The following is a 23,446-nucleotide window of genomic DNA, read 5'->3' on the forward strand; positions in this document are numbered from 1 at the left end:
ATATGCTATCTTGCGCATTTACTCACTAGCTCACTTACATACATGCACACTCTCACACTCGGGCACTTGCATACTTACACACTCGTACCCTTCCTCACTCGCGCACTCACGCACTCACATATGCGCGGTTGTTTCTTCAGGGTGGCGCAGCTGAAGCAGCCTTGAGCGGGCTGCACGTGATGGCAACGGCTCAGGTTGAACCCCGCCATGCTGCAGGGATAGGCGGGTCGCGGTGGTAGGGACCCGCCTGCGCCTGACGCCACCTCGACTTAAGGGAGTGTTTGGGCAGAGGGCAACACAACGGGGTTTGAGCTAATTGTTATTCACCATGCCACGGGCCATCTTCGCAAGAAAATATTTATATTTCACGTACATATTATTATTTTAATTACTTGTGTAAATCAGTATTGTTTAAAAGTGTTGTGTGAGTTACAGCCTTGTGTTGTACCAAGACACAATATCTTTATTTTAGTATTAAAATTATTTATTGACAACTGGTTTCCACAGTAATATTTTGTGAAAGTACATAATTTTTTTCCTCTATATTGACCTATATCTACAATGACCGCAGCACTAAATCCTAGCTTGAAAACATTTTCCCCAAATTTTAGGTTTTTGTTTTTTAGCCGGGAACCAACATGGATATGACAACGAACTGAAAGAGGACGTAGCTAAATGATTGGTTCAACAACTTCGTGACAATTGAGTATGCAGAAGGCATAGAAAATCTTGTGATACGCAATGAGAAATGTTTAAGTTTGTATTTGTACAAAAATAGCTAAAGTATTATATTTGTTGAAACATAAGTTTTCTAAATCATCTTAAGTAAACATTTCTAGAGACACAAACGTTCTTTACTTTTAGAATTACCCTGGTATGTTAAGGGGTTCATGGGTTTTTTTTCCATATCTTTCTGCTATAATTCTAATTGTGAACTATTTATCCCAATTTTTGGCCTGGCAAGGCACAGATCATATCTCCTGGACCTTTTATATACCTTGTTATAACCACTGATTTACTAACAGGCTCTATCCTGTAAACGCCGCAAGGAAATAACTTGTTATTACACGCAGGCAACTGCAACTATCATGATAGTCATACCAGTTTACAAGTGTTAACTTCAACAAGTAGCCAAAGCCGAGTCCTATGCCATGTTAATAAAAAATCTAGCATGGATACTTTTTGAAAGCAGTAACAAAATATTTGAAATTTTTAGGATATCCCTTAAGAAACGAGGATGCACAGAGTTAATACATTGGACTCGCATTACAGAAGACCCGTGTTCGAATCCCGAACCAGTTATCTTATTTTCGGTTTTACGTCGTTCTCCTGAAATCACACCTGGCAAGATCTGGGACTGTTCTCTTGCCCAATACGTCAAATATGCTTTCTTGCGTGTTACCTACCATCTATAATGACCGCAACACTAAATCTTAGCTTGAAAAAAATATATGTGTACAAAATTTTGTTTAAGTTAGTATTTTATACCCGTGATTCTCAACAAAATGAACAAATAAATGTGTAAAAAAAATTAGATTAGGGCAGTAAACTCCAAACCTCTGGCCGAAGGGCCTGATAACGACCTTTAAAGTAGGATGATGCAGCAAAGAACGGCTTGAAAACCCTTCACGACGAATGGAAAGAGGTATACACGGGGTTTTCGAAAACTACAATGGGAGAAAGTGTAAAAAAAAAAGAAGAGCTGGTGAGCTGGATAATGAAGAATGCCAGGGAAGACTGGCTGGGAGTTGAACAGGGAGTTGCGGAGAAAAAGGTTTGATTCTCTCTGGATCTTTTGTCTTCCTGTCGCCTCGCCAGAGAGTATTTCGTCTCGGGGAATCGAAAAGATTTGGAAGAAGGGTCGTGAGGGGCGAAGAATACAGGAGCAAGGGCGTAATTAGGAGGGAAACAGAGAGGCGACGTCTGCATTGAGGCCCTGCGACTGGGATTCGAACCAGCAGTCTTCCTGAACCGTAGCAAAGGGTCGTTGCCACAACGCCGAACGTACAATAACGCCGAATACAATAACGCCGAATGCAAAATTGACCGCAACGCCGACAACTAGAAAACTGCTGTGTACCACAACGCCGAAATACCATAACGCCGAATGTGAAAATTGACCACAACGCCGACAGCTAGAAAACTGCTGTGTACCACAACGCCGAAATAACAACTGAATGAATTTGTGTGTGTTTCTTAAATGTACCTTAACGCCGAAATACCACAATCAAACCTAACCTTACCTAACCTAACCTAACCTAGCGTAATTTAACCTAATCTAACTTAACCTAGCCTATCCTAGCCTAACCTAGCCTAACCTAACCTAGTCTAACCTAACCTAGTCTAACCTAACCTAACCATACCAATCCTAACCTTTGTGGCAGTCCTGCAATGACATTTTTCGGCGTTAATTGTATTTCGGCGTTGTGGTAATTCGGCGTTGTGGTACACAGCAGTTTTCTAGCTGTCGGCGTTGTAGTCAATTTGGCATTCGGCGTTATTGTACGTTCGGCGTTGCGGTATTTCGGCGTTGTGGTGCGTCCCCCGTAGCAAACAGGTGCTGCGACTGATGTAGCGTTAGTTATCAGCGTGCAATTACTCTCTCTTTCCAATGCACGGTTTCCGCCGTTACCGCTGTCCTTGTTTGCGTGCTATCACCACTGCTTCGCAGCATTTTTCTTTAGAAACATTGCATACAAAACACCAAAACAAAACTCACAGCAGTGGAACCAGGAGGTTAGGGGTCGCACCAGGCGACCTGGGACTCCTTCACGGAGCTCGGGGTTCGACGCCCAGTCGCGGCACTCGGGCCCCTAGGCCCGCACGGGTGGTGATGTAACCCCTGTCAGTCGGGCGTGATGTCTGCTCGGGGTCGCTTCATTAAGCAACTAATTCTGTGCCTGTACTCGTTTACATGCGTTCTGTTGCCAGACGTACGCCAGCACAACAGTTCTAGACACACTTTCAAAATAATATGACTTTTTTTTGTTCATAAACATTTTTTTTTTTTCAATTTTTAAAGGAACACGGTTTCTTGTATTCATCAAGAGCACGGTCTGAAATTAAATTCTTTACTCCATAGGTGACGTAACATGGACAAAATCTTGGTTTAAACTATTTTTGTTAAACATATATATTTTTTTATTTGATTCAATATTAAAAATGTGTGACTGTGTTTGAACACAGATCATAATATAATTAAAAGTCTTGTTATCAATACTGAAAAATTCATTTGTGTTCAGCACTGAAATTGATTCTTTTGTTTTAAAGATTTCTCTACCAATGTAATAATACCTACTGGTCAACAGACACTATTTTACTATATAAGAAAAACTAACAAATAGCCCAATTAAAAAAATAAAATTTTTTAAATCAAAAATTGGATTCACAATAAAGTTTTTAACCCTAACACGACAGGCAACAGTGGGTGCCATTTACAGTGTAATGCAATCTAAGTGAGAGATACACTAGATCCAGAAAACTAAAATTAAAAATACACATACCTATAAAGAAAAACTTATGCAAAGCTGAATTTCTGCACAGTGACAAAGTCTTAAGGGGGTCGCATGGCTATGTCGCCAAACAGATGACCGAGCTCCAGGTGATAACACGCTATTCACAAATCCCTCCAGATCGATTAAAAATGTCTGATAATGAAAAACATTTAAGAAGCATTGCACTTGCCTATGATAGCATCGGTCCATGGTTTGGTCTATAACGTGTACTTTATGGACAGTAAAAAGTGCAAAAACGGGTATTTTCACAAACTTGTTAGGTGCGATAAATTTTGCGCACCGCATTGTAAATGGCATAAAAAAGAGCAAAAAAAATTGTTGTCTGTAAAGTCGGTTTACGGACGATAGTTTAACGTGACAACGTCATAACAAAACATTGATGAAATGATTGCATACTTTTATGAATAAAATTGAATCATTTTTATTTTAATAATAAAAGAATAAATTCTTGATATTATAATAGTAACTAGATTTTTAAAATGCAAGAATAATTAACCTTTATTGCCGAAATTGTTGTTGCAATGAGCAATGAAAACCACATTAACTTTTCACTTCACTTTATAAACAGTCGACGAAACAGTTCACGTGTAGATGACTTGTAATTAATTTTAAAAACTGGCGTTTAGCTATAAAGTTTAAATATAATTATGAACAAGTTTTCATACAAATAAGCTGTAATCAAATATCTAACATAACCTATTATTACTGCACTCGCCGACAGATGCTACTTTTTTTAATAATAAAAGAATAAATACTTGAAATTATACTAGTAATCAGATTCATTTTCTTACGTACATTTGACGTAGAAATTATTTCATATTACACATTTATAAACAAAGTTTAAAGTTTTCACTTCTGTTTGTGCGGCGCAAGCGTACAATGAGCGTAACGGGACACAGCATATCGGAACAATGTGCGTAACGGGACACTTTTCACGTGACAACGTCTAATAAATCGATAAACGCCGGCTGCACGCACGAAAAAGTGTCCCACTACGGATGTCCCACTACGGATGTACCCTGTTTGCTCATTGTACGCATGCGTGGCATCTCTCTTCCACTCGATTGGAACAACCATCGATTTGACTTTTCAATCATATTTTCGTCGTTTGAATTATTAATATTACGTAATTTAACGATCGTCCACCGATTTTCAGCACAATCGGTACGGTTATTTAAAAGTAATGTTGAATATTCAAATACGTTTTGAACCAACAATGGTGTTTTACAGTTACACATAATAATTCAAATTACACCCGGGATCTTTTTCACAATGTTTTAAAAAATATTGTAACACATTATAAATAAGTTTGGTGTATATGGGATGCGTATTTGTTATGAAATCGTGTTATAAAAACGAAATAATATTATTCCCCTACCGTGAACAAATTTTTTTATTATGAATATATACTATCTGAAACTATCTATTTTCAAGATTGGCCACGTGGTCTTGTGGTTAGCGTGGCTAATTTCTGATCCAAAAGTTGTCGGTTCAGATCCCGGCAACTGCAAAAAAATTTTTTTGTTCTTTTATAAATAAATACGACGTACGCAACATTTCAAAAGTAATAAATATATTTGAATTAATGAATGCAAATAAAAGTAAATTTATTAATTAAATTTTACATTTTATTTCACTTCTTTGTATCCATACATACAAAAATAGTGATAATTCAATAAAAATGACTCGATTTTATTCATAAATATATGCAGAGGTAGATTTTATCATACAAAAGATAGAAAAATTAAAAAAAAAATTCTTCCTCAAACAATATTACATTTTTAATGCCTAAATGGTTTGGTTGCAAAAACCAATTACGGCTCCGGCTCAGTCTCAGGCCGAATATATTTCCTTTTCTTCTGGATCAATCATTTCATCAATGTTTTGTTATGACATTGTCACGTTAAACTAGCGTCCGTAAACCGACTTTACAGACAACCGTTTTTTTTTTCTTCGTGCGTGCAGCCGGCGTTCATCGATTTATTAGACGTCACGTCAAAAAAAATATATATATCTTCAATGTTCCACCATAAAATTACAGGATCACTGTTTAGCAAGTCCCATAGAGGTGTGTTACCGACGCGAAGACCGCACGCCGGTTCTGTGCCTGGCGCGTAGAGGCTATAAGCCGTGTGGTGTGTGAGCCCGTGTCGTCCTTACAGCCCCACCGCACCACCTTAATGAAACACCAAACGTTTACCGCCATAACCCTCGTGCGTCACTCCGAAAACGTGCAGCGAAGGAGGTGTGTCCCGTTCAAGGTCATTATTTTACAATGACTTTTAACAAGGTTAAACTTGTAGACCTTTTTTAATGGCCGAAATTCAACAAATTGACAAAAATACATAGTGCATACATTTTACGCAATTAGCTGGTAAAGTTTAATTTTTTTTGTGTACAGTATGGATAAGAAGAACGAAATATAACTGAAAATGTTTGGGTTTTAATGCAATTCCGGTGGCTATTATGTGGTCTGGTTTAAAATTGTTTGACAAAAATTTATTTGTATATAGCCTTTTAAAATCATAAAAATTCCTATGATTAAAAAAGCCCAGGTGAAATTAAATATTAGTTTCTGAAAGAAATTAAACCGCATCTCATTGCAGTCAGTAAAATTGACTTCAAAACTACAAAGATTCATTCTTATATTCAATTTCATTATCCTTATCCACACGGGACAAGAACGTTAAAAATGCAACTTTGCCAGTTAATTATGCAAGAAGTACGCGATACGTTTTTTCCCCTCCTTCATAATGTGAAAGTTGAAGAATTAAAAAAAGTAGGCAATTTTAACCGTGCGGAACGTAAAATTTAAAATAATGACCTGGAACTAAACACATACACCCTTAAGACTCGGTCTTTATATCATTTTAACCTCATTGCTATTAAATCAGAATATCACCCTGTGAAGTTATTCCAATAGTTCTCTAGCACTTGCTGTTGTGTCATGCATTTTCTCACCAGATATTTACTACACATTATTATCGAGCTGTAAAAGGTCACGAAAGTGAATTATTAACATTTGCGAGACTTTTTACTAATATTTGATTGCACACAGTAAACATGCGCTTAGAAAATTTGAAACGAAACATAACATGCCAAATTATCCAATGGTGGCCCTTTAATACGAGTAACGACAAGACAATAAGATAATAAACTTGTCGCATAAGACTGAGCCTCAAACGCTAGATGGGGCGTCTAACAAGCGTTCTATCAAAGAGCTTTTCTTTACTCATGCAGACTTTCTGTTAACACGCCAAAAAAAATAAAGAATGTTATCTTACACGACCATGTTTTAAATAAAACCAACACAAAGACAAAAAATAAAACTTAAAAATTTTGTAATTTACTATCTCAACAACTGAAGGGCCCAAAAATAAAATTAACTGAATCAATGTTTTTGGTCATTATTTTGGATGTAGGACAGTACAATAAAGAAGAGTCTGGCATAGTTAATTAGATCGCTAGAGCAGTCTGAGCGTCGCAGTGCTACCGTTTTTCATACATGTAAAACAAAATTTTGGTGATTCTGAACTTCAAACCAAATCATCAAGTAGCCAAAAAAAAAAAAACATTAAACAATTTAACGCTCGTTCGGGTACTCTACATACACAAAAAAAATGTAACATTTGAAACACATGATGCAAGATGTATATGATTGACTTTTTTTATTGTGAAAGTTAGGTTATTATACAGTCTACAAGTTGAACAGTGTTTAACTTAAATATAACATAGTAAAATGTTACGGGACGATATACTTGAAATGTGTTATTTTCGAAGAAACATCAATTTAAATACAGTATGAGATAGAATTCATTCAACAAACATTGGCTGCAAGTTCATTACTAAAACAAATATTCTTATATGAATTAGAGTCTAAAGTGCTTCCGATAGCTGGTACACGCATTTGTGAGTCGAATTCAGAATCAACCTGTATAGGAAATCTTCCCATGACTAGTTCACACATTTGTCGGTAGAATTATAACTCAACTTGTATAGTTTAATTCCTGTTGTAGAACATAGAAACATTCCCATGACTAATAAAAACATTTTTCGGTATAATGACTCAATACTGTGTAGTATATTTCATGTTGTAGAGCAGAGAAATATGCCCATGACAGGTCAAAACATTTTTCGTTCGGATTTTGTCTCAATCTGAATACGGACATTTCTGTTGCAGAGCATATAAATATTCCCATGACTAGTACATACATTTGTCGATCGAATTATGACTATCTATCTGTAAATGGAAATATTATTGTAGGTAATTGAAATATTCCTATGACTGGTACACGGATGTTTCGGTCGAATTATGTCTCTACCTGTACATGGAAATTCCTGCCGTAGAGCATCGAAATATCGCGAGTAGATCAAATGGGTAGCGATGCTCGAAAACTCCTGCAGTGTCACAGAAATCTGCAATACTTATACCTGAATTTTCTCTGACTTTTCATGACCAAAAATTACCAATTTCCCTGGCAAACTTTTTGATAATTTACTTATTTAGCAATTTTCTTAATTTAATACAGAAAATTCATAATCAACCATTCCCATAAATGGCCTAGTTTGTATAGTGGCATAGTGTGTATTACTATACACTGCAATACCGTCTGGCGAAAAAATAATAATTTCACAGCTTGGGTGATGGCAGACTTGAGGATTATATTTTACCCTCAAATTACTAATACTGGGAAATTTCCATGACTTTACTAGGATTTGCAGTAAATTCCCTCATGTTCCTTGAACATTTACAACTTCTTTGACTTGCCAGAAAGTGGACACCCTGAGTAGATTAACTGATTTTCGCTGGTAAAACACACCTTTCCAACCTTTCCCCCGAACTTTTCAAAATGTAAAAGCCACGAGTAAATTCCCAGACTTTCCCTGACCAACACTTGACTATCCCTTGACTCTGCAAAATATGCTAACTATGAGTAAATTCCCTGACTTTCCCGGACCAACACAAACTTTCCTGAATTTCCCTTGCCTTTTCAAAATGTGAAAACCATGAGTATATTACCTGAATTTCCCTGACCAACACCTACATTCCTAACTTTACCTTGATTTTGTAAAATGTGGAAACCATTAGTATATTGCCTGACTTTCCCTGACAACACCAAATTTTCTGAATTTTCCTCGACTTTCCAAAATGTGGTAACCATGAGTAAACTTCCTGAATTCCCCTGAAAAACTCTAACTTACCTGCATTTTTTCCCTGATATCCCACAATATGCAAGTCCTGAATAAATTCCCTGACTTTCCCTGACCAACTCCAACTTTCCTGACTTTCAAGAATATAGACTCCCTGGGTAAATTCTCTGACCAAATACAAATTCCCTGAATGTCCATAACGTGGACTCCCTGACTCCCACAGTTCCTGTGGCGTGCAGCCCGGCGCCGCCAGTGCCCTCTCCAAGGTGGAATTTCAACCACCGTCATTAATAAGCCGGCTGATTTGTTGCTGGGCGCCGCCTCCAGATGGTCGTCTGTCGGAGACCCGCGTTGCTTTTTGACGTGACAACGTCTAAAAAATCGATGAACGCCGGATGCACGCACGAAAAAGGATGACTCATTGTCCCGTTACGCACATTGTCCCATTACGCTCATTGTACGCTTGCGCCGCATCTATCTCTCTTCCACTCGATTGGAACAACCATCGATTTGACTTTTTCGAGGCACATTAAACTTGAAACACTCCCATTCGTTTCCTACTTTTCCTATATCGTCCTATCCTTAGCAGAATAACACAGATTGGTAGAAGTTAAATAGCAAACATGTATAAAAGTTATAGTTATACAATCTCTTCGTTAAAGTAATAAATATATTTGAATTAATGAGTGCAAATACAAGTAAATTTATCAATTAAATTGTAGATTTCAATTCACTCCTTCTTTGTATCCATACAAAATAGTGATAATTCAATAAAATGATTCAATTTTATTCATAAAAGTATGCAATCATTTCATCAATGTTTTGTTATGACTTTGTCACGTTAAACTATCGTCCGTAAATCGACTTTACAGACAACCAATTTTTTAAAGTTAAACTTTTCTGGTCGCGATGGGGGTATTAGTTAAAAGCCGAATTTTAATGCAACGTTTTCGTGAAACACTGTTGCGAAACTTTTTTTTTTCCTAACCTAACTGAAAACTAAGTGTCTTTGGGTGGGTACGGCTTAGGGAGGAGACTAAGTGCGTCTCAGCCTGAAGCCCATACGCTCTACACATGCAGGGTGTTAGCCATGCAGGAGAGGTAGCATGCATCATGTGCTATAGAGCATCCCACTCTTAGATTGCAGTGTGGAAGTAAATGGGCGCATTCTCTCTCTCTCTCTAACACACGCCGATTGCCGTTAGCGCTGTCCTTGTTTCTTCGTGCGTTGTTGCCAAATATCAAACGAATTTAAAAATTTTAATTTTTGGACCAAGCTTTTTTTCATATTGTATAGCATTGAAATACGCATCAGTCAATGCTTATTTTGAATACTTAACAATATTTTAAGTGACCGAAAAAATTAAAAAACATAACTTATTCGCTGCGAATTGTTTTGAAGTATTCCGAGATGTTTCACATCAAAAAAAAATAACCTACATGTGTATTTCATTCAGATTTTTTTTATTAACAAATTAATGCGGTAGGACGCCACCGAACAAATGTTAAGACAAAAACTATATAGGTTTCACTTAAATATTTTTTTTAATATATTGAAATGCATTTACTCACAAACTGACACATCAAAAAGTTGACCAGCGGAAAACATTTTTTCTATTAAAGATAGATGGGGGACGAAAGCGTGAAAAATGTTCACAATGAATTGAATTAGTTTCTAAAAGCAGCTCCATCTCAATTGCTTCTACAGTTTCCGTGGAAATAGCTGTTAAAGATGTGTCTTATCAGTACAAGAGCGCGCTGCAATAGAGGTTTCTCTCACAAGCTGCCGTCGTAAGAGGAAACAGGGTCGTGTGTTTAGATAAGTGGGGTTCTGTCCTGCAAGCAATTTCAAATACATGGCTTCCTTAGTCAACATATATTTCCTTAGACACGCATTTCTGAAAACCAGCCTGCCAGTTAGTATTGTGTCTCGCGACGAAGCAATGCTTTGTGTCCGGTGACTCGTTACAGTTATAATTTTGACAAACAAATTATATATTAACATACGTGATTTTATTTTCTACATTTATTTTTATTACGTACATATAAAATATGGAAGTTAGAACACCGAAAATAAATTATATCGGTAGGCTACTCGGGAGGGAACGCAAGATTGTATTGAATGTATTTGAGTATTTTTCAAAAAATATGAGTGTGTGAAATGCAATCTGGTCAGCTATGTGCTACTCTTATGGAAGGTGTATCAACATTGGTACGCGGTAGCGATAGTGATAAAAAGGTATGTGATGTTATTAATTTCTTAATCAAGTTAATGTTACATTTATCGTATAAATTCCTATGAATGAAATGTGTGTGAACATATTCTTGTTGTAAGTTAAAGTTAAAAAAAATTCCTTATCGGCACAGCCTAAAGGCGCAGGAAGATTTTGATGATTATGTTTCATTACATTAGAACAAAAAGGGCTTTTTATATCCTTAAACACATATTTTTTTCTTCCCCTTGCAGTAATGGTTTTTACAAAATATATTTTAATCGAATCTTGAACATAATATGTAAAATGTATCAAATAAATACGAAGGAATTTAATAGCGATGATGGTAAAAAATTTTGAATTATTTTTCTATCCTTCTCAACACCAAGCATCTTATCAAACATTGTTTTTGACAAAGTTTTGGAAAATAATTATGATATTTACAAACAATTTAAACAGATTTGATAAGGTGTCTACTAAGGCAGTTACGTTTTTTTTGTCCGGTGAAAATATTTTTCGAACCCATGCAGTTATGGCTGGTCGTATAAAAAATTTATTTAGAAAACATTTTTTGGCATTAGGTACTCCGAGTTATAATACGTTAAAACGGATGCGATATTATTCATATTATGGGAGTTGTTGCGATTTTTCTGTTTTTCAAAAAATCTTCCCCATTTCGACCCAATTGTTCGGATTTTTCCCATAACTACTCGACCGAGAATTTCCATTACCGTATTTTATTTATCATTTTGAACATGACTTGTCCAAAAATACGGCATTTATCGGGCCCATGAAAATGTGATTATATATATATATATATATATATATATATATATATATATATATGGGATTTTTAGAACATAAAATAAAACTATAAGAAATTTTCGTCTACAATAGGTAGTTTTTATTTGAAATTTACATAAAAGTGGCATTATTACAAATTTATATGTGTAATGGTATAAAATACTATAAATTACGATGTGATTTCTTAAAATTCTTCTTGTTCGATCCGAATCACAAAGACACACATCTCCTAAAATTCGTAATGTGTTAGAGATTTGGCAACAGCGCGCGCCATAAGCCGTGTACTGCAATCTAAGAGTGGGACGGGCTATAGGAGGGGGATTGGCCAGCCGTGGCAGCGATTGGCGCCACGACCAACTCCCCTCACTTCTTAACTCTAGACTATAAACTAAATACGTCGGGCGCAGGTAAAACCTGTACAGACACGGGCTCACGGGTCGTAGGGGGGCGCGTGCACAAATAACAGCGGTCCAGTCACGAAGTCTGTGCAAGAGTGTGAAGATCTGAAGTACAGCTTCAGACCGAGCGAACCAGAGGAGAGTCTCTTGTCTCTAAACTGTGTCACAAGTAATGGCTAGAGGCAGGCATTTTTCGCGAATAAATCTGAATGCCTATTAGACTACAAGATATAGCCGCACCAACAGTTTATTTCTTGTGATTGGCGACCGTCAGCGAAAGACGTTGATGCCTTATTTGATCGAGCCACTCAGTACGCGTTTGCTTCCGCACTGACTTACTGTGATTGGTGTTTTAACAATCTACACGTACCTGAAAGAAACTCACCCAATCACGGAACACATACGATGCTACAGTGTTTGAACTTTCAGCTAGCCTTGGTTTCTTTTCGCGAAATATGCTCTAGTAATGGCGTATGTCCAAAATGACATCTTGAATCACTCTTTTTTAAAACCACGAATAAAAAAAATCATACTTTTGTAATTAGCATGTTACTGATGTTTTTAAAACACTCGCTTTATGTTGAATTCCGTACTAAAAAATCATCTATTTGGGAGGGGAAAAAAAGTGGCAATGAACTGAGTCACCCTGATGCACATAAACTTTGGTTTCCGAGGTTTAATTTTTTCCACATCTTTTTCGCTTTTATCGGAGCCGTTTTATAACAGAGTTTAAAATTACAGTGTGCTAAACAAATGATTCAATAGTCGACATAGCTGCTCCGGCATCTAATTTAGTGGTGGGTGAAAAAACTACGTGTGATTCTCATAATTGTAGTTGAAAATACTATTTGCGTATATTTAACACGCTCGGCATTATTTTAAAGAATTCTACGTTAAATTTCGTGCCCGAGTTTTGTATTATAAGTGTATTTGCAACATGAGAACACATGAATTTTTCTTGTTCTGAGGTTGGATGTTACACATCCCTGGCGAGAACTAAAATACTTGCTAATGTTTTTTTTTCCTCCAGAATACTCTCGTTTTTCCTTACCAATGGGTTTCATCGCGCGATCTCTGGGTTGGTTGTAACTACATGTCTGGCTCTCTAGCAGGCAGTTGGTTCCCACGACTGCAAGTCTCATTTCATCCACGACCACCCTGCCATTTGGTGGGACACTTCAAGGATGTACCACTTCTAGGGTGTACCACTTCAAGGGTGTACCACTTCAAGGATGTACCACTTCAAGGGGGTACAAATTCAAGGGAGTAACACTTCAATGGGGTACAACTTTAAGGGTGTATGTACCACTTCAATGGTGTACCACTTCAAGGGTGTGCCACTTCAATGGGGTACCACTTCAATGGTGTACCACTTCAAGGTTATACCACTTCAAGGGGGTACATTTAATATCTACTTCCGCGGAAAAATAAAAAAAAATTGTTTCTAAATGGAACTGAAACAATCATGTAAAAATGCATATACTTAAAAAATTTACATTTACAAGAAAGAAACTGAATGTTTGCATTTAAACCGAGTTCGGATTCATGCACGGGCATTAATGCTTTGTGTTGTTCCAGCAGCGACATTAGTTAAAGTTATTATTTGTAAACCGTTCCCTGAATAGCTTTCCGGCACTACTGCGCACGACAAAACAAAACAAAGTCCAGTTTCTGAATATTTCATTATCTACTACTGGTGTTTTAAAACAATTTTTTTTTGTACGACACATCAAAGGTATTTTAAAATTATGCGCCTAAACTCGTAAATGCAACAAGAAAGATTCAGCATTTTTTTTAAAAAGTATTTAATATAGTAAACGCAAGTGTAACGATAACAATGGTTTGTACAAATTTACAAAATGTTCTTTGCGGTATTACAAACGACTTCTTGACAAATGGTTTCCGAAGAACTCTTCTATAAAAGAACGATAAAAAATATGTTTCTGTATAAGTGTGTCAATCCCATTCCATCCGTAACGACTACCGTTGGCGGAAAACTTAAGGACGATTTGTTTATTAACTTTCGAGCCAAATTCCGGGGGCTTTAGTGGGGTCTGGTAAGGCTTACAAAGTAACTCAAAAAACACCCATTCCAAGAAAGAACTTCAGCTCGCGATCTCATATTTTAAAGTCAAAATATTGTGTACCGAATTATATAGAGGTAGGTCATTTATTTATTTGTTTATTTATTTATTTGTTTTGTTTTTATGTGTCATTCTACAGCTGATCCATTTACAGAATAACACAAAAATTAAAAATAATAAAAAACACACATTAACATGCAAAGCACATAGTTGCAAAAAAAATACAATTTACGAAGTGACAATACACGTGACAACACAACAGACCTACATATAGGAGTCAATCAAGTTCATAACAGCAATTATTTAAAATTTTATAGCTTTTCTTAAATTATGATAATTAAAAAAGATGTTACAACAAAATCAGGTTAAAATTATAAATTATAATAGTTTTAAAATTATTTTTTTTTAAAGGTTTCTTAAAAATATGACAAGAAAACAAATATATTTTTAATTTTATCAACAAAACAAATAAAATATTGTTTTATATTAGTTTAAAAACATTTAAAATTTAATTTCCAGTGAAAAGTTCTAATTTGTGACTGAAAGTATTAAATTTTTAACACACCTATTTATTTATCTGTTTACGTATCATACTGAAAGTGTTACTTGTTATATTATTATAATATGGGATTCATAAACAGGGACTAGGAAAATTCGGGGGTTCAATGGCATTTACTGTGCCATGGATACTCAGGCAAATAAATGCCGCCTGTTTACTGGCTACTGGCCTGATTGGGTGCACGAGCTCTATGTGCGCGGTGGCGCTAAGGGCGACACTCGCTCGCTCACCGCACGGATCTTCGTCCCTACGTGCCAGGCACCGAAATGACGCGCAGTCTTAGGCCGACTTTGCACAGTTGTGACTTCAGGCAAAGGAAAGTATTTCTCCGTTTGATTAACCTGAAAAGTTTTTTTCTCGGATTTTACTTACCTGACTCTTCGAGCGACTCTTACAGTGTAGGTAACCCACCTGTGTGGAAAATCTTCAAGTTCCTTGCATGAACCTATTCTACTTAAGATACTCAGAGTACCAAAAATTTCATGTCTAAAAACGAATTCGAAAACACCAGTGTTGACCTCAATCGCTATTAAACAAAAATAAAAAAACATGGTACGAAACTACCGATTCCAAGTGCAATGGCTCATAAACGCTATTTGTAACAGACACCTTAAAATACCTTAATCGTGAGCGGTTTGAAAATTTCGCTTTAACACCACCGTTTGGGTTGTCTGTGATTAATCGCTTATTTGTCTGCGGTATTCTCGCTGGGTTCAGTCCTTCATATCAACTGTGAGGTAATCGCATAAGAAGTAAGAAGTTAAGAACTAATCGCGACATGAATTGGCGAATTTTTCCGGTCTTCACCAACAAATCTGTTTTAGTTTAAAAAAAAAATATTTCAGACAAAGATTTAGAGTTAGTTGGCTTTAAACGAATTTATTTCTCAAAATTTCTTATTATAATGCACGTTTAAATATAATTGTATTGAATCCAGCAATTAAGTTTTTTAATTCTTTTTTTTTAATTTATAGCTTTAAGATTAAAATCAAATTATCAACCTTCCCTTTGCAAAAAGAAATTTACGTATTAAAAACTAAATATATTAAATTTAAACAATTATTATTAATATGTTTGTGTCTTTGTTAGCAAAGAAGGATATAAATATGTTTTCCTGTTCGTATTTTTGCAAGGAGTGACTCGCCGCATTATTTAATTTGCAATTGTAATATCGAGGTTACCGCGCCAATTGCCTCGTTACAAATGCTGCATTCATTCTGGGATAAAAATGAGTGACGCGCTTTCGGCCATAACTTTGGTTTCGGGAATCCTCTCCCTGGGGTACCGCATGTTTAAGCGATGCGGCAGTTAAATATTCAAGATGTCAATCTAAGGTACTATATATATTTTTTTTCTTTTTAGATGAGGTCACGTTTAAACATGCATCAGAGGCGCGTCATTTGGAGGTTTATTTCGGTTCGGGACAGATTTATAATCGTGCGACTCGACAAATACCTACTAACCTGGAGTAGACGCGAATACATTACGGAGGTAATAGCACCGGCTGGGCCCGCGCGTTGTTATTGTTGAATGTCAAGCGCTCGCGGAGGAAGTCCACCTCTTCGGTTTTCTCTGCGCGGCCAACGACGGCATCAATGATGCATGGAACTGCATCGTTAAATTCCCGTCGCAGCAAGTGTTCAACCGTGCAGCACACCGAACAGGAACGAAACAGAAAACCGCTAACGTGCGGCTACGGCAACCTCAAGTATCAGAGGTTCTCATTCTTAGTTAACGGCATTTTCTAAAACTCACTGAAGGTCTAATACAATTATCTGAGTTTTACAATGTTTGACACGGAAAAAAATATTCAAGAATGCAGAATAAGAAACCCTTGACGAAACAACCAACAGATGGATACAACGATGAAACTAAACAGGTGTTACGGACAACACAACAACGACATCATAGACGAATACAATCCAACTTCATATACCACACAGCACAAGAATTACGTGGAAGGAATTTAGTCATGAAAAAAAAATTGGTTGTCTGTAAAGTCGGTTTACGGACGATAGTTTAACGTGACAACGTCATAACAAAACATTGATAAAATGATTGCATACTTTTATGAATAAAATTGAATCATTTTTATTGAATTATCACTATTGTGTATGGATACAAAGAAGGAGTGAAATGAAATCTACAATTTAATTGATAAATTTACTTTTATTTGCACTCATTAATTCAAATATGTTTATTACTTTAACATAGAGATTATTATAACTATTTTTTTATACACGTTTGCTATCTGTGATATTCTGTTAAGGATAGGACGATGATAGGAAAAGTAGGAAACGAATGGGAGTGTTTCAAGTTTAATGTGCCTCGAAAATTCAAATCGATGGTTTTGTTCCAATCGAGTGGAAGAGAGATACATGTGGCGCAAGCGTACAATGAGCGTAACGGGACACAGTGTAACGGGACACAGCGTAACGGGACAATTTGCGTTACGGGACATTTTTTCGTGCGTGCAGCCGGCGTTCATCGATTTATTAGAAGTTGTCACGTCAAAAAATTACAGCACAGATGAAGACAGTGGGCTAGCAACGACGAGACATAAAAACATGCCGATGAAAATAAACAGGTATTATGGGAAACACAACGAAGACAGCACCGACGACAAAACAGTTGCGACGTTTACTTGTTTGGTTTCATCGTTGTATCCATCTGTTCGCTGTGCAGCCTAGGGTTTCGTATTCTGCATTCTTGAATTTTTTTTTCCCATGACAAACGGTGAAAAACTGCAATGGCGTATATCCAAAGAATTGAATTAAAACAGAATTCCTTACTGCACAAATCATTCAAAGAACTTAACTCAAGGGACTTCAACAGTTTCATGCAAAGAGCTTGGATATTTTTATTGGTAGGTCTGTACACGCAAATTAATCACATGTCAAGGTCGAGCATCAATGTCAAACTTCCCCGATCATTTAGCTGCCATGTTTAAAACACTACTTTATATGTTGACATGACAGACTATCGGGGAAAAAAAGACTGCTTACAAACTAAATGAATTTATCAAAATCAACTGGAAGAAGGACCTCCAACACAAAACCGCGCCATTGAAGGTCATAATTTCCTTAAGAAATTTATTCAACAGGGCAAGGCGTCTATCGCCTGTCAACAACCAGTGGTTGAAAATTAATCAGTTGAGTTTAACCACACTGAACGTTATGTTTGACATAGCACAACAAACTTTAAAAGCCAGCGCAAAAAACAAAAAGCGAAATATAAGGTTGCTAACAAAAGGAAATGGTTTCTTTACACACTGTTAGAAATTACACTAAATTTGCGGACTTTCAAACGAAGAATCAACTCAAATAAACGAAGAGTTCTTCGTGATTTCAAATAACTGAATCTTCTTAGAAACTACACAGTATTTCGACTTAAGAGTCGTACGTTTCTTTCTAAAATAAATAACTTTAAAATATAGTAATAACCGACTTCAAAATACACGAAAGTAACATAAGTTCACTAAAAAGCCAACAAAAGTTATATACACCAAATTAATACTTAATTGTTCTTATTTTGTTTGTTGTAATTAGGAACTTATTGTTATTATGTAATTATTAATTGTTTCATAATTTTGAAGTCGGGGCCAAGTAAAAAAAAAAAACAGAGCGCGTGTCAATATGTACACGTGATAGAAGTAAAACTTCCCAGGCATTTCAAACCTCAACTAATCATGTATATCAGTGCTATCTTCACATCTCTTTGGCCAAATACATATTCTCTGCTCTGTTCGCGCTAGAAACGTTTCCCAGAAATTCTTTAGTCTTTATTTGTTTATGCTGGACTATTCCTTGCCTCGACCAAAGGGTAAAAAAAAAAAAAAGGCACAGGCAGAGAAGGTTACCCAAAAACTCTAAAACTGGGGAAAAGTCGGATGATTCCTGAGATGTTGCCGATGAGAAATCCTGCAGACATGACCTGATGTGTAATGATGCCCGGGCAGCACGGGGTATTTAAGCTAGTCTACTTAATAAAACTTTTAACACATACTGACAGACACCTAACAGATTAAACTGATGGACCTGGAAATTTTTAATTTGAAGGTAATATTCCTTGAGTACCGTTAGGGTGCACTAAGAAAGGATATTACAAAAATCAGCTCCCAAGGGTGGCTCCAAGGACGTTAAATATCACAACTCCACGTATTTCAAGTATACGTACTACAGACTTGAAACTCAGCAGTGATGTTTTTTTTAAACTAAACAGTCATAAACTGAGAACGAGGTTTTTCGAAAATCAGCTCCCACTGGGGGTTCGGATCAGGCAACGTTGGGTACTTAAGCCAGTCGCACACAAAATTCCACTGCACCAAATCCTTCATCAATGACGTCTGTGTCGTTATGAGGATAAGGAAGGGGCGGACTGTCAAAGCATGTCACCTCGCCCGCTGATTGACGTCTGTCTGTGCCTCAAACGGGAGCATATCCCAGTTTCCATAACGTCGCAACTATTTCATCACAGAAGGCTTGGTTGTGCTGAAGCGTGCCGTCGTCGTTGTGGAGTCCAGGTTATCCGTTTAGTTTCGTCACAAGCCTCAAAAAAAATAAAAAGTCGTAAACAAAGTAATAACAAGTACAAAAAATAAAAACAAATTAAAATACAACTTAAACTGATGACCAGCACCTCTAGATAAAAATCATTAAATTACAAATAAAAAACTCTATAAAATAAGAAAATAAAATTATATTTGCCTATATTGTTTCTTGCTGTGCATTCCTGAGGTTTCTTCAGGAACCACCCGTTTTTACAATGGCATATGTTCAAGATATATTTTAGTTACCATATCATTTGCAAAAATCATTCAAAAAACGCACGGATAGGCAAATAATGACACTCACCTGTTGGTGGGTGTTTGCATGATACAGAAGTCGAAGAATAAGCATAGGACAAAAGGCGGGTGAACGAGTGTAAGGGCGGTATTCAAAGACGTTCGGGTAAGTAACAAATGAGCATTGCCTAGTTTGTAAACAACTGTAACCTAAATCGCAGTCAGTATTCCAAAACGTGTCTAAAACGAATCTCAGTAAGGAAACACATCTGCAATAGTTTTAATAAACGGTGGCATGCGCGAGGCTAGAAACTGGTTCCAACGGATTATAGAGGACGTTTCCCAAACATCGATACACTTGTTGCGGAAAAAATTCTAGATATATCAGCCCTATCGCACAAACATATAACCGCCATTCTAATTTTCTCGACTACTTTTTAAGTTGCGATTATTTCTTGTTATGACCATTCAAGTGTAAAAAATGTATTCAAGGAAAGTTTCGCTATCATACACTTTCATATGGCACACCAATACGCTTGGTACGTTCCCCTGATGTTCACGAAAGTGACTATATACCAGTTAATGGCGCCAGACGCGAAATCAATGAAAAAGTGAGCTCTGCGCTTGAACGGAAGTTTCGACAACGGATAAAACACCAAAATCCGTTCCCTGAACTAAGGAACTGGCTGAGTCCTATCGTGCACTAGGAATGCGGTTAGGGCACAGGAGTAGCATATTCAACACCTTATGTTTGTGTGTTGGGATTGAGACGGACTCCCTCCGCTTGGAGCGCGCGCCGGCCGGTGGACGGCGCATGCGCGAGAAGGCCAAGCCGGGTGTGTGGTCGTCGGCGAGTAGGGTACTGGATCGGACAGTCCCCAGGACACGGTTGAAGAACCATCCTTGTCCTCCGTTTCAAATGGTGTACTTGGAGGGGGTGTGTAGCGCCATTCATCTCTGGGGCTCGGTGTTGCATTCCTACCCGGATTGGCTCAGATCGGTGACAAAGATAGTTGGTTGAAGCCTGTCTGGTAGTAGATCTTGGTGGTCACCAGTTTCTGGTTGGGTGTGTGCCTGCCGGTCAGCGGAAACCTGAGGCTAACTTCCTGTGAAACTCTGTCCACTGACTTGCGTAGGCAGTTGGCAGTCCGCTAGTCGGACAGAGCGGATGGGACCTGTTTTCCAAGTCTAATTCAGATGTTGGGCTCTGGTTAAACAAGATCTGTAAGACGACTCCTATTCTATCCTAAAAGGGCGTAGACATAGGAGGGGAGGTGGCGGGTGAGCCAGCCTTCGGGCTGGAAAACAGTGGTCTCCAGGATATGGGAGGTGCCGGGCTGACATGGTCGTGGGTCAGCATGATGAGGAAGGTCTGCCTGGATAGTGCTGGCCTGGACTCGAGTCGGACAACCTACACCGGGGTGTTAGCCGCGCAGCGGGACTCGACAACAAGAGGAACTGCATAAGAACAGCGGGCCTGGGACAGGGTACAGGGGGCAGAGCGCGCCGACTCACCCGTTGATGGACGTCTGCGTCATGAAGAGCCCGAGGAAGGAGCGCGCCAGGGAGTGCCAGAGCTGGGTCAGCACCCAGTCGGACTTCTCCGTGGCCTGCTCGAGGAACTGCTCGGTCTCCTGGTCGGCCGACAGCTGCAGGAAGAGCGACGCAATGGTCGGCGGGAGTCGCCCCGGGTCCACCGCATACCACTGCAACAGCCCCCGGACACACTCTCTCTCTCTCTTTCTCAGGATAAGTCTCCTGTCTGTTTCGCAGATGTGATGTGCGAGATCGGGGAAGGCACCAGCAGTGCTTATAAAGTCTTAGGGCTCAGGACACAGCCAACTGTTTGGTCAGCTGAGTGTGGTACGGGGCTGAGGCGGTGACTATGCTGGGTTGGTGGCCCCAGCCGCTGGTCATTGCAGAAGCTCTAATACCCTCCCGAGCGATCCCTAACAGTTCTGTTTCTCTTAAAAGCTCTGGAATGTTTATGAAAAGCGAACTGGAATGCTACTCCCACCCTACTCTATTAGGGCACATATGTGGGAGGGGAACGTGAGAATACCGGCCGTAAGGTCAGAATAATCTGTGTGTTTCGCAGTGCTGCCAACTTCCAGGCACACACACCAGTAATCATCACCATCATCAACTGCTTCCAGCCTGTGATAGTGTCAGCAAAGTAATCACACTTGTACAAATTTAACACATGTTGAACAAACATTTACACCAGATACCAGACTTCCAAAACAAATAACACCACTTCTTAACAGCAACGAGATAATTAATCCATTAACAATGAAATAAAAATTTTTACAGGTTTGCAAAACATTTTATAGTTAAAAAGTTTTACATAAGATTAATGTTCTTATTACAAGAGATAAATGAATGATATTTTGCTGATTTTGAGACTACCTTAAGTCTCTCTATTTTCGTAGTTCTTCATCTAGACATCCATTACACTTGGAAGTATTGCAGCGGTAGTGCCCTGGGAAAAAATATTGTTCGACGTTAAATAAGTTTTTTATTATTATTATTTTATTTTCTGCATAACTAAAATGTAATTTAGTATGTTCTGGTTACTAAGCCACCCATGTCTCCTCCATCTGGGTTCTTCCCTTTAGAATCCAGTATTCAAGCTTCCTTCTTAAATACTGTTCCAACAGCTGGATACTCAGGAAATTCCTTACATCAACCACGGGTTAGCCCAATGTTGCTGGCGGTGATCCTGGGACGGGTTGCCTCAGCCTATCATTAAGCTCTTCTTCAAACACTTCCAGGTTGCGTTGAAATGTTGTATCAATTCCTCCGTGACTCTTGGGAGATTGTGTTGTGTCGATGGAGGCCTAGCCATGAATGGGAGCACGCACTCCATATGACTCGGCTTGTTAAACAATAAGGTGCAGGTGATAGCTGCTACGACTTGTCTAGCTTTCTGGAAAAATCCTTGAGGCTCTGTCATTATGCTCAGGACTTGGGAGCTAGATAGTGAAGAGGAGGGGGTTAATTGAGCCACCCACTCCTAATATTTGGACAAGCGTTAGTGAAGCTACGATAAGGTGATGCGTTTTTCGTTACGACAGCAATGCCCAATTCCCAAGCCAGAAGCACAACCGCTGATGAACCTATTAGATAACAAACTGAAACGGAAAATTAATAACAGTAGAAAAATATGAAATACAAGATCCACGACAACAATCGGCGCAGTATTTTGTAACTCAAATTGCGAATATGTGAATCACATTGTAAAGAGACACGTAGCCTTTACGTTTTTTCCCCGTCGCCTCTAAGACCGAAAACAGACTGGGAGTCAATGAGAGCTATCAGATGACACAAGCAACCCAAGCTGCAAGTCAGTGATAGTATAAGAACCTGGCACTGAGTGGAAGGTTCTCGAACATCCCTGTATAAATGGGTCACAGCGCGCTCCTGGGGTGTTTTTTTTAATTTTAATGTATTTTTATCTAAATAAATTTATAAGCGTACAAAAATACCTTTCCCCTTCTAGTTTAGTATAGTCTGGCTGGCAGCCTGTCGGGAAACGACACCTAGTCACCCCCGAAGAAACCAGCGCTCCCCAAACCGAATGCGGACATAAAGTCCAAGTACCCAACCCTGCATGGTAGACTCTTTCTACTCTGTTCAACTCTTCTTCCTGAACCATTCCACTGTTTCCCGTAACCAACCTGCTTGTAATTAATGCATGAAATTTTGCATCCAGCAATTAATTTCCCAGGGTTTGCCCTGTGTCTATGCAGGTTTTACCTGGGCCCAACTTAACTAGTTATAGTCTAGATTTAAGATAGAAGGGTTAGTCATGGCATGGCTGGCCAATTCCCCAAACAAAGCACACGAAGTATGCTACCATTTTTGTGTGGCTGAAACCCAGGATGATTGGACGTATAGGGTTCGGCCTGGGACGCACCCAGAGTCTTCCCTAACCCT

General features: G+C 38.2%; 1 protein-coding gene across 2 annotated transcripts in view; it reads right to left on the bottom strand.

The window, feature by feature from the left end:
• The window catches only part of LOC134538455 (protein-L-histidine N-pros-methyltransferase), a 731,139-nt gene that overhangs the window by 416,237 nt on the left and 291,456 nt on the right, over nt 1–23,446 (bottom strand). For both annotated transcript variants that reach the window (XM_063379780.1, XM_063379779.1), the window contains exon 2: nt 21,023–21,213. In XM_063379780.1, coding sequence (XP_063235850.1) covers nt 21,023–21,213 — 191 coding nt within the window. The remainder of the gene's footprint in view (nt 1–21,022; nt 21,214–23,446) is intronic.

The sequence above is a fragment of the Bacillus rossius genome, chromosome 13 (genome assembly GCF_032445375.1).
Source record: "Bacillus rossius redtenbacheri isolate Brsri chromosome 13, Brsri_v3, whole genome shotgun sequence".
NCBI lineage: Eukaryota > Metazoa > Arthropoda > Insecta > Phasmatodea > Bacillidae > Bacillus > Bacillus rossius.